This window comes from Daucus carota, chromosome 8 (assembly GCF_001625215.2).
Source record: "Daucus carota subsp. sativus chromosome 8, DH1 v3.0, whole genome shotgun sequence".
NCBI classification, from domain to species: Eukaryota; Viridiplantae; Streptophyta; class Magnoliopsida; order Apiales; family Apiaceae; genus Daucus; species Daucus carota.
In genome coordinates this window covers 2,907,692-2,922,902 of record NC_030388.2, presented here as the reverse complement: position 1 = coordinate 2,922,902, position 15,211 = coordinate 2,907,692, and the positions used below count along the sequence as shown (strand labels likewise).

Below are 15,211 nucleotides of genomic sequence, written 5' to 3'. Positions count from 1 at the left end.
TTTTCATTTAATCGGAAATTTTGAGAAAGTTGATCATTTTCACTAGCATTCCAGTCCCATTGCTCCTCCTCCATAAAAACAACATCTCTACTGATAATAATTTTATTAGTAGGAGACTGATATATCCTATAGGCCTTAGCAGGACCACTATAGCCTATGAATATTCCAATATCAGATTTCTTGTCCAATTTATCTCTTCGAACTGAAGGAATGTGAGAAAAACACAGGCAACCAAATATTTTTAAATCACAAAATGTAGGCTTCTTACCGTACCATGACTCATACGGAGTCTGATTTTCGAGTGCTTTTGTTGGCAATATGTTCAACAAGAAGACAGCCGTATTTGCAGCTTCTGCCCAAAAACTTTTAGGCAGATTTTTCTCATGCAGCAGACAACGAGTCATTTCACCAATGGTTCGATTTTTTCTCTCACTAACTCCATTTTGTTGTGGAGTATAAGGTGCAGTGAGTTGATGTTCTATTCCTGCCGCCTCACAAAACTTGTTAAACTTGTTTGATGTGTACTCCGTGCCGTTATCAGACCTTAACATCATCATAGTGCAACGACTTTGATTTTCAACCCAAATTTTAAATTTCCAAAATACACCAGCCACTTCAAATTTGAATCTGAGAAAATATATCCAAGTCATTCTAGTTTTATCATCAATAAATGCAATATAATACCTACTGCCTCTGAGAGATGGTGTACTGAATGGTCCCCCGAGATCTGTATGCACAAGTTGAAGCTTTTCAGTGGCCCTCCAAGACTTTTTCGGAAAAGGCAATCTTGTCTGTTTGCCAAACTGACAAGTTTTACAATTTGAGATGCTCTCATTTAGAGGATCCAAGTCTTTAACCATATCGAATTTTTGCAATTTAAGAATTGCAGAATGATGACAATGCCCTAACCTCTTATGCCAAATATCAGTCGTCTTCATAGAAGCTTGGTACACAGACTGTTCTTTTTCCGAGAGATCAAGTTGGAAACTTTTTCCTTTCATTTGAACAGAGAATAGTTTGACTCCTGTTGCATCTTTAATCACACACATCTTGTCCTCAAAATGCACTTTAAAACCTTTCTCAAGTAATTGTCCAACACTCAATAAATTTTGATCAATATCAGGAACGTACATCACATCATTAATAATTTTAGTACATGAGAGAGTTTCAATTGCAATAGAACCTTTACCTTTCACAGAGATATATTGTCCATTTCCAACTCGTACCTTTGACCTTGATTTTTGATCAAGTTCTCTGAAGAGTTCAACATTATTTGTCATGTGGTTTGTGCAACCACTGTCCACTAACCAAGTTTCACTTTGGTTGATGTTAGCATAACACGATGCCACGAACAACTGCTCGTCTTCCTCTTCTTCTTGATTCACAACTTGGGCTTCGTTTACATATTTTTCTTTATTTCTGCAAATTCTTTCAACATGACCCATTTTATTGCATTTATTACATTTTACATCAGGCCCGCTCCAACATCTAAATGAGGGGTGATTTGTTCTTCCACAATGTTGACATGGAGCATACATAATTCCTTTATTGCCCACGTCATTTCTGGTTGTTCCGGTTACTCGAGGGGTTCCATCATTACCAGCCCTGTTACTAAAGTTTCCCTTGTTTTTGTGCCAATCTTTGTTTTTTCTGCCTAGAATTTGACTCGATTGTATCTGCAATTTCGCTTGCATTGCTCCTTCAAGATTGGCTTCATCTCTTATCAACTTTCTTTGTTCATGGGCTTCTAAAGCACTAAGAAGTTCTGCCAAAGTAATTGTTGAGAGATCCTTACTTTCCTCCAATGCTGAGATTTTGGCCTCAAATCTTTCCGGCAATGTCACCAACAACTTTTCAACCACCCTACTATCAAGCATCTGTTCACCAATGAGCCTGAGTTTGTTCACTAGTTCAAACAATTTTTCTGCATACTCTTTGATAGTCTCTGAATCCTTCATTTTCTGCAACTCAAATTCTCTTTTGAGATTCAAGATTCTCATGCTCTTTGTTCTTGCATTTCCTTGAAACTCTTGTTTGAGATACTCCCAGATTTTGAAGGCCGTTTCCAGATTCATAATTCTGGTAAATAATGATTCAGATACAGCGGAGAACAGGCAAGTTTTGGCCTTATAAAGCTTTGATTGCTTCTCATAATGAATCTTAAGTTGCTGCACTGTGGAATTATCTGTTATCGGTGGAACAACTAAATCTTCTTTTACTGCTTCCCAAAGATCCCATGCCTGCAAATATGCTGTCATCTTAACAGCCCACAACTGATAATTCTCACCAGTGAAAACAGGGGGTGGAACAGGAGAATATGAGTTTGATCTCATGGAGTGGAAGTATATGATGAATGAACTTCACTCAATATCAATCACACAGATCCCTTAAGAAGTATGCTCTGATACCAATTGTAGGTTTTGAAATGTAAAACTACTGCAGAATCAATCTACACAATCTAAATATTTATTTCACAAACTGTACAATAACAAATACACATTGATACAGAATTCTAAATATAGGACTACCTATATAGTGGCAGTTATAACCACCACAAATAACTACCCCTAAATACAAGGTCTGCAGTTACAAATAACTGCTGCAGACTTTATTCTATTTAAAAGACACTAGATTTGCAACTAGACACATAACAAGTTGGACTTAATAAACATTCTTAAAGCTAATTGTCTGTTGCAGCGACTAAGGCATATTTTAACAATCTATGTGTTGTTATGCGGTGCAACAAGGTATAACCAAACCAACAATCCATTAGACAGCTCATACAAGAGCATATCCTTTCTTAACAAAATTATCAGCTCATATAAGATTGAGACTCTACAAAAAATGAGAACATATGTACAAGTACACGTTGTGAATGAGATATAATTTGGGAACATCTACATCATATTATTAATAATGTGATGATGTAAAACATCAAGTTAACCGACTTAGGCATAGTAGATTATCAAGCGCATAGCAATGTTCCTCAAAAAATTCCTTTCTAGTTCATATACAACCAACCTAAATTTCTATTACTAATTGTGTTTTGTACAATAACTATCTAGGCCCCTTTCTTTTTTATACCACAAAATAACACCAATTTATTTCTTTTTCCTAAAAGATTTACACACGAATCCCAATTTATTTAACAAATGCCATAAACGTAAACATAATTAACAACTTTACTTTAATTATAAAATATCGATATTTGTATTCCCTATAACAAAAAAATACCAACGACAAACTCACCTATTCTATACAAATCACAATAGCATAACACAATATATATTTTGATAAAGATATAACTGAAAACTCATGATTAATCACCAATCATTTTAACTTGAGAACCTCTAGGATAACTCATATATAATAATTAAATCCAATACCACACAAATATAATTTACTAAAAACCTAATAAGTTGACCGAGTTCTACAACTTAAGATCGTTAGATAAAAAATATAGTGAATTTCTGTAAATTTTATGATCATTGGATAAAAAATATCATTAAGTTCTCTAAATTTCATGATTCTTGCTATTCCATTACTATAGCTGAGCAAATATGTGGACCGAAATAAAGAAAGAAGGTCCATGGTAATTGAAAGGCTACTATACCATTTAAAATTGCCAACAAACTAAACACAAATTAAGGTAACCACGTTAAGAATGAAGTGAATATGTGAATAAAAATTATGTTACGTATCAACTTAGAGCATGCAAATGCATCCTTAACTCAAAATACAAATATAACTAAAATAATATTACATATTCACAATTATTATTATAACATGTTCTAATTTTCTTTAATCTGGTTTATATATGTTTATATTTGCCTTAATCTGGCTCAGTTCTAGCTATTTTAGTTTTATGATCTGTTTTATGATTAATTTTTGCTCTGTTTTGTATCTTGATCTATTTATATATGTTTTGTATATATATTATGATTGCTCTGTTAACTGGATGTTTGTGTTTGTGTGTGTATGGTCTCTGCATGTATTTGTGGGTGTGTTGTGTCAGGTATTACTTTAATCAAACTATATCGGCATAAAAAGATGAATAGTATTACAACTTACAAGCTTCAACAACTTACTAAATTCAGTGCATATATGTAAATTAATGTTGTATATATGTGTTTCTTTTGTTAATCGAGCATATGAATATATGTCATGGAGACATTTTACCCAAAGACAATATTTAAGTTGTTTTAACTTATATACATGTTCAAGAGTCATGCGTACTCTCATAAATGAAATTATCTTGTTGAATGTTGCCTTTAGGTTTTATCAAACTTTTTAGGGCACATATATATATACTTATGTTGAAAGTATTTGTTCTTGTATGTCATTATACTTTTTGGGTCACATTGTCTTGTTTAGGTGTGAATCTATGGTGGTTGTTTCATGAACTCCTTGCCTATATTATGTAATACAAGTAAACAACTGACATAAAATAGTTCACTGGTTGTATATACGACTCACATGGCACTGGTGGTATAGATATATAATCTTGGCGAGAAACATTATATGCTACAAAATGATATTTGTCTAGAGTAAATGATAATTCTTTTTCTTACAACTATGGAAAATTTCAAATATTGAAGAGACCTTGATTGCTTCATTTTATATAAGTATAGGCTGTGGCGCCAAAAAAAGACAAAGCCTAAAGGATCTTTAATTCTCAAGGCAGTACGACTCGTGGTAAGGGATGCCACAACTCTCCAGCAGCCAAATTGCGGACACCAAGTGAAAGTCCACCTCCAGCTACTCCAAGTCAAGCTGAAAGCCCACCACGAACTACTCTACCAAGTGCGGAAAGTCCAAATGCAGCTGCTCATATATATATATATATATATATATATATATATATATATATATATATATATATATATATATATATATATATATAGCTTTGCAAATAGAAATACATGCTCGTTGTGTATATATATATATATATATATATATATATATATATGGGTTGCACTCCATACAGAACACTTTACAAAAAGAACAACAGAACACTATCATAACAGTTTATTTTTCATAAAAAAAATTAAGATTATAATTTCATAATTAAACACCAATTAAACATAAAATATGAAATCTAACATTCTAACTCATCCAAATGATTATTATGAAATATTATAGAATTTAGAACAGTAGAACATAATCCAAAATAGAATCATGTATATATATTTCGCACGATTAATATTACATTGAATCGTGTTATTTTTTATTCATATTTATTGTTAAACATGTTATATACTATTACTATTATTCATAATAATAGGTTAATTAGCTTAACATTAGAATGTAATTCAAGTTTTAAATGAGACTCTATGTGTGATTCTAAAGGGGTTAAACGGCGTTTTGGTCACTCAACTGTCCGGAATCTTTCAATTGGGTCATCCAACTCAAAAAACTTCCATTCACATCATTATAATCTTAAAAATTTTCATTCGGGTCACTGAATGTTACACTCTGTTAAATATTTGACGGGAAACTTACTAAGCTTTGTGACTTTGCTTAAATAAATCCACCGTGGCTTGTATAGTCAGCTGAAGCTGCATTTTGGTCACTCAACTGACAAAAAACTTGCAATCAAGGGTCATCAAACTCAAAATCCTTTCGTTTAGGTCACTTATCATAGTATCCGTTAAAATTTAAAAAAAAAAAGAATTAAAAGCTATCATGCAACACCTATTTTTCTCTCTCAAAATTTCGAAACTTATTAACAAATGAAACAAATACACACACACATAAAATCAATAGTTTCACCCACAAAAACTTAATCTTTGTGTATCTCTTATCGTTTTATATATCTGAAATTCATAATGAGACAACAAGCGTGATAAAACAAAAAAAATTATATAATTATATATAAGAAATCATTTCAATGCAAATAAAAATACAAATTTTTAAAAAAATAATAATGATAAATAATTATACAGATGATAAATATATTCACATGTAATAAAAATAAAAGATAAAATGATATATTTGTTTTAGAAATGAACATTATTCTCAACCCGAGTCTTTATATTTTAGAAATAATTATAAAAAAAGGTTAAATATTAAAATGGTCATTAAAGAGCACACGAAGATAACATGTAAAAAATTAATGAATGAGGAGAAGCAACGTTTGAAGAAAAAACTGAAGGAAACTAGAAATCGAGCAACAAATGTGAGGTTAGGGTATTTTCATCCCCCTCTCTGGGAAAATGTGGTGAAGTACTCGGACAATGAAGATCACAAGCATCGGTTCAAGGTTGGATCACAGAATCGAGAAAAAGTGGAGACCTTGTACACTTCAGGTGCAAAATCATTTGAAGCTGTTGAAATAATAATTCGAAACTTACTAAATGTACAATTTTATATGTAATCAAGTTCACTTATATTATCTAATGAATCAATAATGCTATATTCTTAATTCATTGATTAGTAAATTAAGAATGGAGTAACTATGCTTAATTGTATTCCTTTTGTTGTAGGAAATGATGGCAGAATAAAAGAGACACATACAACAAAAGCTTCGAGGAAGACGAGGGATCAACAAGGGCAAGAAATACCCACATTTAGTCTATACTATGTCAGGGGCGATGGTCATACCGGTTAGTATATAAATTTAGTGTTACATTTTAAACAGTACTAATGTTGATTACAACCGTCAACTTAGCTAGTAATGGTAAATTTTTGTTTGCATTACAAAATTTTAAATTATTCCTATAATTGTACTTGAATTGAACAAAAATAAATTATTAAAACTTTTGTCAAATTCACCTTGATCATATATATCTACTTTTAAAATTGTTTAATTTCTCTCTCTCTCTCTCTCTCTCTCTCTCTCTATATATATATATATATATATATATATATATATAAACACGTAATTTACTTTAGTTTTATTTATTTTTTCAAGTCCCGCTATGGTGCTATTCTAGAAAATTCAGGGGTTGACCTAACTCCTCGCTCAGATTTCTCTGAGCCATGGAGTGGTGGCTGCAAGGAACAACAGACCACACAAACAAGCCAAAAAAGAATCGACTTGTTGGATTCTCAACCGTCCCTGCAAACACACGGTTGAAATTTGGCTCACCGTTTCAGAGAAAAGACTAGGGGAGGTGCAAGTTCCTAATCCTCTGACCCCAACCGCTCAAATATACCTGACCTGCTATTTTTGCAAGTCGTTCGCCATGCTCTCACTAATGTACAAGCAATCCCCGGTCATTTCCATCCACAGTTGGATAATGCAGAGCTAAAAGGTCTTGCTAGGAACCTTCTCGAAGTTTCTGATCCGGAGACTAGAGGCAGCTTCAACTCCATTTTCTTTAAAGAGGTTGTGAACGTTGTCACGACAATCATGACCGACATTTGCAACAAATACGAGGCTGGAACCCAAGCTATACGTAGATAAGTATATATATATTTGTGCAGTTTATATGTTTCCGGTCTATATAAGTATTATCATAGATGTAATGTTATGTGCACGTAGTATTGTAATTTCTACTAAATTTTCTACTTTATTGTGCATATAGATTGACACTAGCACCCGCGCGCGCCCACACACACAAATAGTGAATTAGGATGATATAGTGTATGATTTATGTAAATGGTACAAATGTAAATTGGAAATGATATATTAGTGAATATTTGTGTGTTTGTATTTTATGTAGTAGGACATAATTACAAATGATGAATTTTTGTAGGAAAATAAGGATGTTACTAATAGTGAAAGTTCTAAGAACGACATTGATGGGGATGATGAATATTTATGGGGATGATGAATTGTTAAAATGTTGCTTTTGTTAACCGAGACCTAACTAACTATTGTTGATTAGTTGTAAAGTGCATTTGCATGGTTTGGATCGTTTTGTTAAAGGAATATATATATATATATATATATATAGGGGTGGGTTCTGGTACAAACTTACAAAATTACAAATTTTCTGCGTTCAACATATATATAATTTGAGCTCAATATTTTTCTAACATATTTTTTTGAACATCGATTGAAACTGTGTTGGAGAAGTACATAAACTAATTTTTGAATGTAAGAACTAAGTTAAACGTATTATATAACTAATATATATATTTCTAAACCCCACCCAGTTTAAGTATCTTTATAGATATATTCAACATAATGATAATTAATGTTCTACATCCGATGTTGAACCCCAGTTACAAATGTGTTGAATGCGCGATTTATTTATGCGTTATTTTTAAAAATTGTGATGTTTTTTTAAAGAATTTTCAACATGAATACTTTCTATAACTAAGGATAACACGATGGGAGAATAAAAAAAAGTTTGTAAGTTTGTAACTTAAAAAAGTTATTATTTGATCCTATCCTTGTATATAAAATGCTTGTTAACTTTTAAATTATGTTTTAGTAAATTAATGGATATTGCTTTTTGGTTTTGGGTTTGAAATTTGTGATTGTTTGGGCATTGTTGGTTTGGTAAAATAACAAGGATATGGTATAGTTTATAATGTAAATACTGCCGTTTCTGAAATTTTCTCCCTTGAAAACTGTCCAATTTTGGTAATTTCCGACCAATTATGGTAATAATGAATCTAGAAGATAGCGGCCGGTCGTCGGTCGGTTCAAAGTTTCATTTTCTATCGATCAGTTATTTATGACCATGTTTTAAAGAACCAACACAATTGGTCGGTCGGTGGTCGATTATGAGCTGAAAACCGACCAACTCTCTTTATTTCCTACAAACTACATAGGTCGGAAATGCAAACTTTGGTCCGAAAAACAAAAGGAGGCACTACAACAAAAACGGGTAAATTTGACCGCCAATTTTCGGTCATATTTAACTAAAAATGACTGCCCGCCGTCAAATTTAGCTAAATTTGACCGGAATTTGTTGGTCTCAAATAGCTTAGTGGAATTTAACATTTCCGGTCATATTTAATCAAATGTGACTGCTTAAAAATGACCGATTAAATATGACTGCGTAAATGTGACTGCCTAATTTGACCTCAACCAGTCATTTTTAGTTCCGATTTTTTGTCTCCAATTTTTTCGTCAAATTCAAATTTCCCGCTACTATTTCAAAAAAATTCAAATTTCCCGCTTTTGACTTAAATTTGACTAGTTGATCAGTCATATTTATAAATTTGACTAGTTTATTGGCAGTCATATATAGATAAATTTGACTATTTTTTAGTGGTCAAATTTATAAATTTGACTATTGTTTAGTGGTCACATTTATTAATTTGACTGTTATTCGGTGGTCACATTTATAAATTTGACTATTATTCAGTGGTCACATTTGTAATTTTGACCGGTTTAGACAAATAAAATGAGCCAAATATGACTGTATTCGGTTAGTCATAATATTATTACGACCGCAAGCAGCCAGATAAATTAAAAAAAAAATTTAAAAAAAATTAGCATGACCTTTTTGTTCCGGTCATAATCCCACCTGTAAATTTTTTATCCAATTCACCAATCCAATCATATGACTATCTAACCAAAATCAACCAAGGCAAGAATTGCAAAAGATAAACTACTTCAAATACATGCAGCCTTCAAATACATGCAACATCAGATCATATAGGAAGCTTGGATACCATAAGTTCTGCTAGGTTCCGCAGAATATTTAGCAAAATATGTTCAACCTACTAAGCGTTTAGTCAAATTCAGTTAAAGGCTCCCTACGGCCCTATAGACTGACTACGTACTACTAACTGAGTTTGTACGCAAAATATACATCTACGTCAGTGATGTTTAGTCTTTACAGTCAAGTCTCAAAAGATTTGTTCCAAAAGTTAAGTCCTCGATAAACCTTGTGCAGCTAATGAAGGGGGAAGTCCTCCGCTTCATCATCTTCGTCGTCATCTTCATCATTGGTGCGAGAGGTATCACGATCTATTGGTGCCTTTTCAATGCTAGTTCCCTGCAATATATAATAAGAGTATATGAAGACATTTATATAGTGGCTGGCCAAATATAATTTAAACTAAAATCTGACCAATTTGATATAAAAGAATCAAAACTGCTTCGAGATTTGCATGTACTGCAGAAACTGATTGCTTTAAAGGATTTGAGTTTTAATTGCACCCAAGAAATTGGTCCTGGTTCCTAACATCACAAGTTTGATACACTATAGGAGTAACTCAAAATATACACCAATTACATATAAGTATATTTGAAGTTTGTAACACAATTTTAAGCCTAACAGGCTAACACGCATGAAATTAAGAGCAAGACAGAATTAGCGGCAGCCCTTTCCTAAAATCCTCAGACTTGAAATCTGAGATGTGTCACTTTCAAGATCTATCTTTTTTGCAGAGATAATTAAAAGAAAGAAAAGCATGAGCAAAAATAAATTAATATATGTTTCTTGATAATTAACTAATAAAAACTCGTTAGTACCAAATAATCCAGCATACATGTGGGATATCCAGCTTCAAAATTTTCTGCCAAGTCTAAACATTAGTAGGATTTAAAAATGATTAAACACTTAATTAAAATTAAGGGACCGTTTACTTTCAAAAATAGTCAATAAATCAATATCAGAGTTCACCTTCAAAATTCAAAGTTTAAACTTCTGATTACTGTATCAAACTAACCTCGATTCATTTAGTAGTATAATAATCACCCTCATAGTACTAATTTCAAATTAAGATCCTGATGATGAGAGCATAGCCGTTTAACCAACCAACCACTAACAACTCACTTTACAGCGAACCAGGTGTGTTTCAATAATCAAAATCAATAGATTATCACAGGAAACATCACTAGATTATCACAGCAAACAATATTTTTATTACTCACCCACCTATTATATCTAACTATCATATATGTTGTATTTTTGTACAATTAATTAGACATAACTAAGTAATAATCAAGTAAGTAATTACCTCCAAAATGACCTTATCATTCAATTTCAAGGCTTCAACAACAAAAGCCGTCGCTAGTTGCATGTACTGGGTCCATAGTTCCTGCTCAACTGGGTTATCACGGTCTGGAAAGGCTTCATTGGCCAGGCGATGCATCTGTTCATTTAAGAATGCACGTGGCACCTCCCTCATCTCCAAGGAACGTACCATACGATTTACCTCAGCTGAAGCCCTCAACACAAGATCTTAGAACATTATAAATTATTTTAATCCACAGAAAATTCTAAACCAAAAATCAGCTACTTGGTAAGTCAGATAATTTAACCATAACATTCCAGCTAGCAAAATGTAGAGTAAATTCTCAAGTTTAAGTTACTGTCGCTTTTGCTACCATTCTATCAGCCACTGGTCTTCACTTTTTGATTTCTATTAAAAGCAAAGCTTTGTTTTTTACCTCACTCGTAAAGCAAAGCAAAGCTTTGTTCTTTGCAGAACAATCCTAAACTTATTGCACGATAAAACTTAATAATTACAAAAATTATCTCCCCCTCGAGATCTCTAGCGTGCATGTGAATTGTAGAATCAACAACATCATGGTGACAATATAATTAACAGCCTTACCAAAGTTATAGCATTTTCGTAAAAAAACTCAAATCCCACAGGCTCATGCTTCTCACCTAATTCACCTAATTCTGGACAATCAGTTCGATGATCCACCCACTCCGCTTTAAACAATCATACTAACTCAAAAAAACAAGTAATTAGGCTTCTTGAACTATCTTCTCTAACACAACTTCCTAATTAGTTAATAGTTAGTATTATAATTAAAAGGACAGGGGCACTGAGCACAGAGCAAAAGACAAGTACTATAAAAGCAGAGATAACTTGGCTTTTAATAAATTAGTATATTTGCATATTTAGCAATATATTTGCAGAGAATCCAAAAATAAAAGGATTGATGTAAAGAAAAAGCAAGAGCTCACTTTCCACTTTATTCTACAAAGCAGCAAAAGTGGAGGTATTCTATGCTACAAAAATTCCAACAAACATATCATGAAACTTTGGGTTAAGACTAAGGAGTATATTAGTAGGTGGCAATCAATAGTCAGTTTTCCAAGAAAAGGGAAATAAGTATTATACCCTTAGCTTTTTAGAAGCCGGATCATCAAAGTGGTACACATGGTCCAGGAACTCCATATCGGAAACAAGCCCTTGCTTTTTCTCCTCAAGTTCCTGTACATATAAGTTGGACATGTTACACGATATAAATACAAATAATTTTTTCAATTAAAGCTGCACTTGATTAATGACATACCTCCCTTCTCTGGCTAAAAGGCTTGGCCCCACTGTGGTGAATATGCTCCACCTTTGCTCGAGCTTTCTTAGCATTAGCTGACCTTTTTTTAAATAGGTCAGACCCCCAATACGAATTGAGGTTGTCCCAGATGCGTTGGCTAAAGTAATGAGGCTTGAAAGTATGTCGAGTTGCAGTTTTCAGTCCTCCCCTCCTTGCATATACAGCTGATTGCTCTGCCCTCTTCTTTTCCTGATAAGGAAGATTCTTCCAGTTCTTCTTCACAAACTCTCACAGCCCTATCCCCCTCATCTGGATCACTATCCTTTGGATAGGCATAGTATTTCTGTCAAAATAATTTTAAAAGATTACATATACATCTCATGAAATTAATCTGAAAATGAAACGAAATAAAAGGTACATAAAACCTTGAAATCCCTAAGACAGCGGTCATAAAAGGCTTCACGTTCCAGTCCCTTTGATTCATGCGTATCTTCACGCCAATTCACTTTTATAATATAGCTTAGAGTCTTTTTCTTCTTAGCCTCCCTGATACTATACAATTAAAAATATAGTTTAAACATATGCAGTGGAGATATGTGTTACATATAAATGAGAAAATGATTAAGAACTAAGAATAAAACATACTTTCTTCCTTCGAGAAAATGAACAATGCTCCTATCTTCATCCCTGGCTGGTTTCTTATGGTAATCACCAACAGAACAACTACGGTTGGCCCTCTCAAACGTAACTCTTCGTACAATTCGACTCTCCTGTGTTTGTGTTGCCTGTTCTTCATGACCTTCATCACCATTACCCTCCTCATCAATATCTGCCTCCATATCTGCTCTATGATCACCCATTTCCTCCTCATTGATATTTCGTTGTTCCCCAACTCCACGACCCCGTCCTTCACCAATATCATGTCCGCGTCCACCACCTCCACGACCCCTTCCTTCTGCACCACCATTTCCACGTCCACCTCTTCCCTTCCCCCCTCCATTACCACCGTTGGAACCAGCTCCCTGAAATGATTTACAAACAAAGTAAGTTAACACCCCTGTTAAATTATAAAGTAAGGTAACTCAATATTGCATTTCATAAACTAACACAAGTATTCATCAAGGTACAGCAAAGAAGTATTATATAACCCATAATTATATAACCTCTATTCAGTTCTAATCCACATTTTTACTAAATCTAGAGGATTTCTTCCTCTTTGTACCAAATCTAGAACAACCCATAGAGGATTTCTTCCTCTTTGTACCAAATCTAGAACATTCCCATGAGGATTTCTTCCTCTTTGAACTGTTATAGCCTAATTTAGCAGCACACTACAGATACTTCTCAAGGAAGAACGAGGCTTACACATATTCAACAAGCAACAAGCCTACAGAGCAGCGATTTTACACATATTCAACAAATATTCAACAAACTACAACAAGCCCTAAAGAGCAGCGATTTTACAAACAACCCATATTCAACAAGCAACAAGCCTACACAGCAGCGATTTCACACATATTCAACAAATATTCAACAAACTACAACAAGCCCTAAAGCGCAACGATTTTACAAACTACAACAAGCCCTAAAGAGCAGCGATTTTACACATATTCAACAAATAGACAGGAGGGAGAGTCGATTTTACCAGAGATTTGGCCATCGATTTGAGCGATTCGAGAGAACTCCCAAGAGCAGCGAAACCCTAAAGAGAAGCGGAATGTAATAGAGCGGCTGTGAAAAAGGGGGGAAGCGGCTGTGAAAAAGGGGGGAAAAGAACATTACATATATATATAAACACTAAATATGGCTCTTTGAGCTCCTCATCATCTTCTATCTAAAATATTATATATAATCATAAATCACATAAGTGCTTGAAAAAAAAATTAAGTTACTTAATTTTTATCAATAAAATACGTACCCTTCTTTTGAACCAATCTATGAATTGCTCCTTTTGAATTTGATCTTTTTGAACATCATTGTAGTGTGGGTAATGTTTTTGCACAAGCCTATGGAATCCACTACACATTAAAAAAAAATTGGTAAGTTGAATATTTTGATATGATCATCTATATTTGTAAAAATGGTTAAAATAAACAAACATCTCACCGCAAATATTTTCCCACTTCTGGCGAATTGATAAGAACATAGTATCTTACAACATTATGTTCGTCATCACTCAAGATCATCCGGCTCTAAAAAATATCGAGCGGTGCCATAAAAACTAGGTTTACCACCATGCTTCAGTTGAGTGGCTTTAACTTCTCCCAAACAAACTGGACATGACAGCTTGCCCTTAGTGGACCACCCACTAAGCATGCTCAATGCAGGAAAGTCACTGATTGTCCACATTAGTGTTGCCCTCATCATGAAATTTGAACGTGAAAACCTATCATATGTTTCTGCTCCGGTGTTCCACAATAGTTTTAGCTCATCAATTAGTGGTCGAAGATAAACATGAAGGTCTTTCGTCGGATCGTTCGGTCCAGGAATGAGAAGAGGCATAAACATGTATGGAGCCAGCTTGGTGCACATAGATGGAGGAAGGTTATACACAACAATCACAATTGGCCATACTGTATATTCCCTTGCGTGTGCATCACGAAAAGGGTCAAATCCATCAGTGGATAGGCCGAGTCTAACATTTCGAATCTCCTTTGAAAATCTAGGAAATCTACTATCAAACTGCTTCCATTCATCTCCATCCGCGGGGTGAGATAATTGACCTTCAACTACAACTCTGTTGTGGTGCCACCTCATACATTCAGCTGTCTTCTCAACCATAAATAAACGTTGCAATCTTGGGGTTAAAGGAAAGTAGCGCAGGATCTTTCGTGGGATCTTCTTTTTCTGTGGATCCTTTTGCTCCTTGTATCGGCTTGTATAACATATATCACAATGTGTCTTATTGATGTTTTCTTTATAGAACAACATGCAATCATTTTCACAAGCATCAATTTTTTCGTACCCCATATTCAATCCCGATATCATCTTTCGCACCTCATAATAGCTTCCTGGAAGTTTGTGACCGCTAGGCAACACCGATCCAATAAGACAAAGTAACTCATC

General features: G+C 33.8%; 1 protein-coding gene across 4 annotated transcripts; it reads right to left on the bottom strand.

Annotated features, from left to right (window-relative positions):
• Positions 1-9,498: 9,498 nt before the first annotated feature.
• LOC108200020 (uncharacterized) lies at positions 9,499-13,948 on the bottom strand. Of its 4 annotated transcripts, none has more exons than XR_010286481.1 (7): positions 13,791-13,947; positions 12,791-13,167; positions 12,571-12,697; positions 12,164-12,488; positions 11,989-12,081; positions 10,870-11,093; positions 9,499-9,902 (listed from the first exon to the last, which is right to left on the bottom strand). XR_010286481.1 is itself a non-coding variant. In XM_064083305.1 (4 exons), the coding sequence occupies exons 1-4, from the start codon at positions 13,803-13,805 to the stop codon at positions 12,303-12,305; spliced, it is 705 nt and encodes a 234-aa protein (XP_063939375.1). In that variant the 5' UTR covers positions 13,806-13,947; the 3' UTR covers positions 12,163-12,302. The 4 variants fall into 4 exon arrangements, 1 of the variants encoding a protein (XP_063939375.1); XR_010286482.1 differs by having other exon boundaries at positions 10,870-11,072; XR_010286483.1 differs by lacking the exon at positions 11,989-12,081 and having other exon boundaries at positions 10,870-11,262; positions 12,448-12,488; positions 13,791-13,948.
• Positions 13,949-15,211: the final 1,263 nt, after the last annotated feature.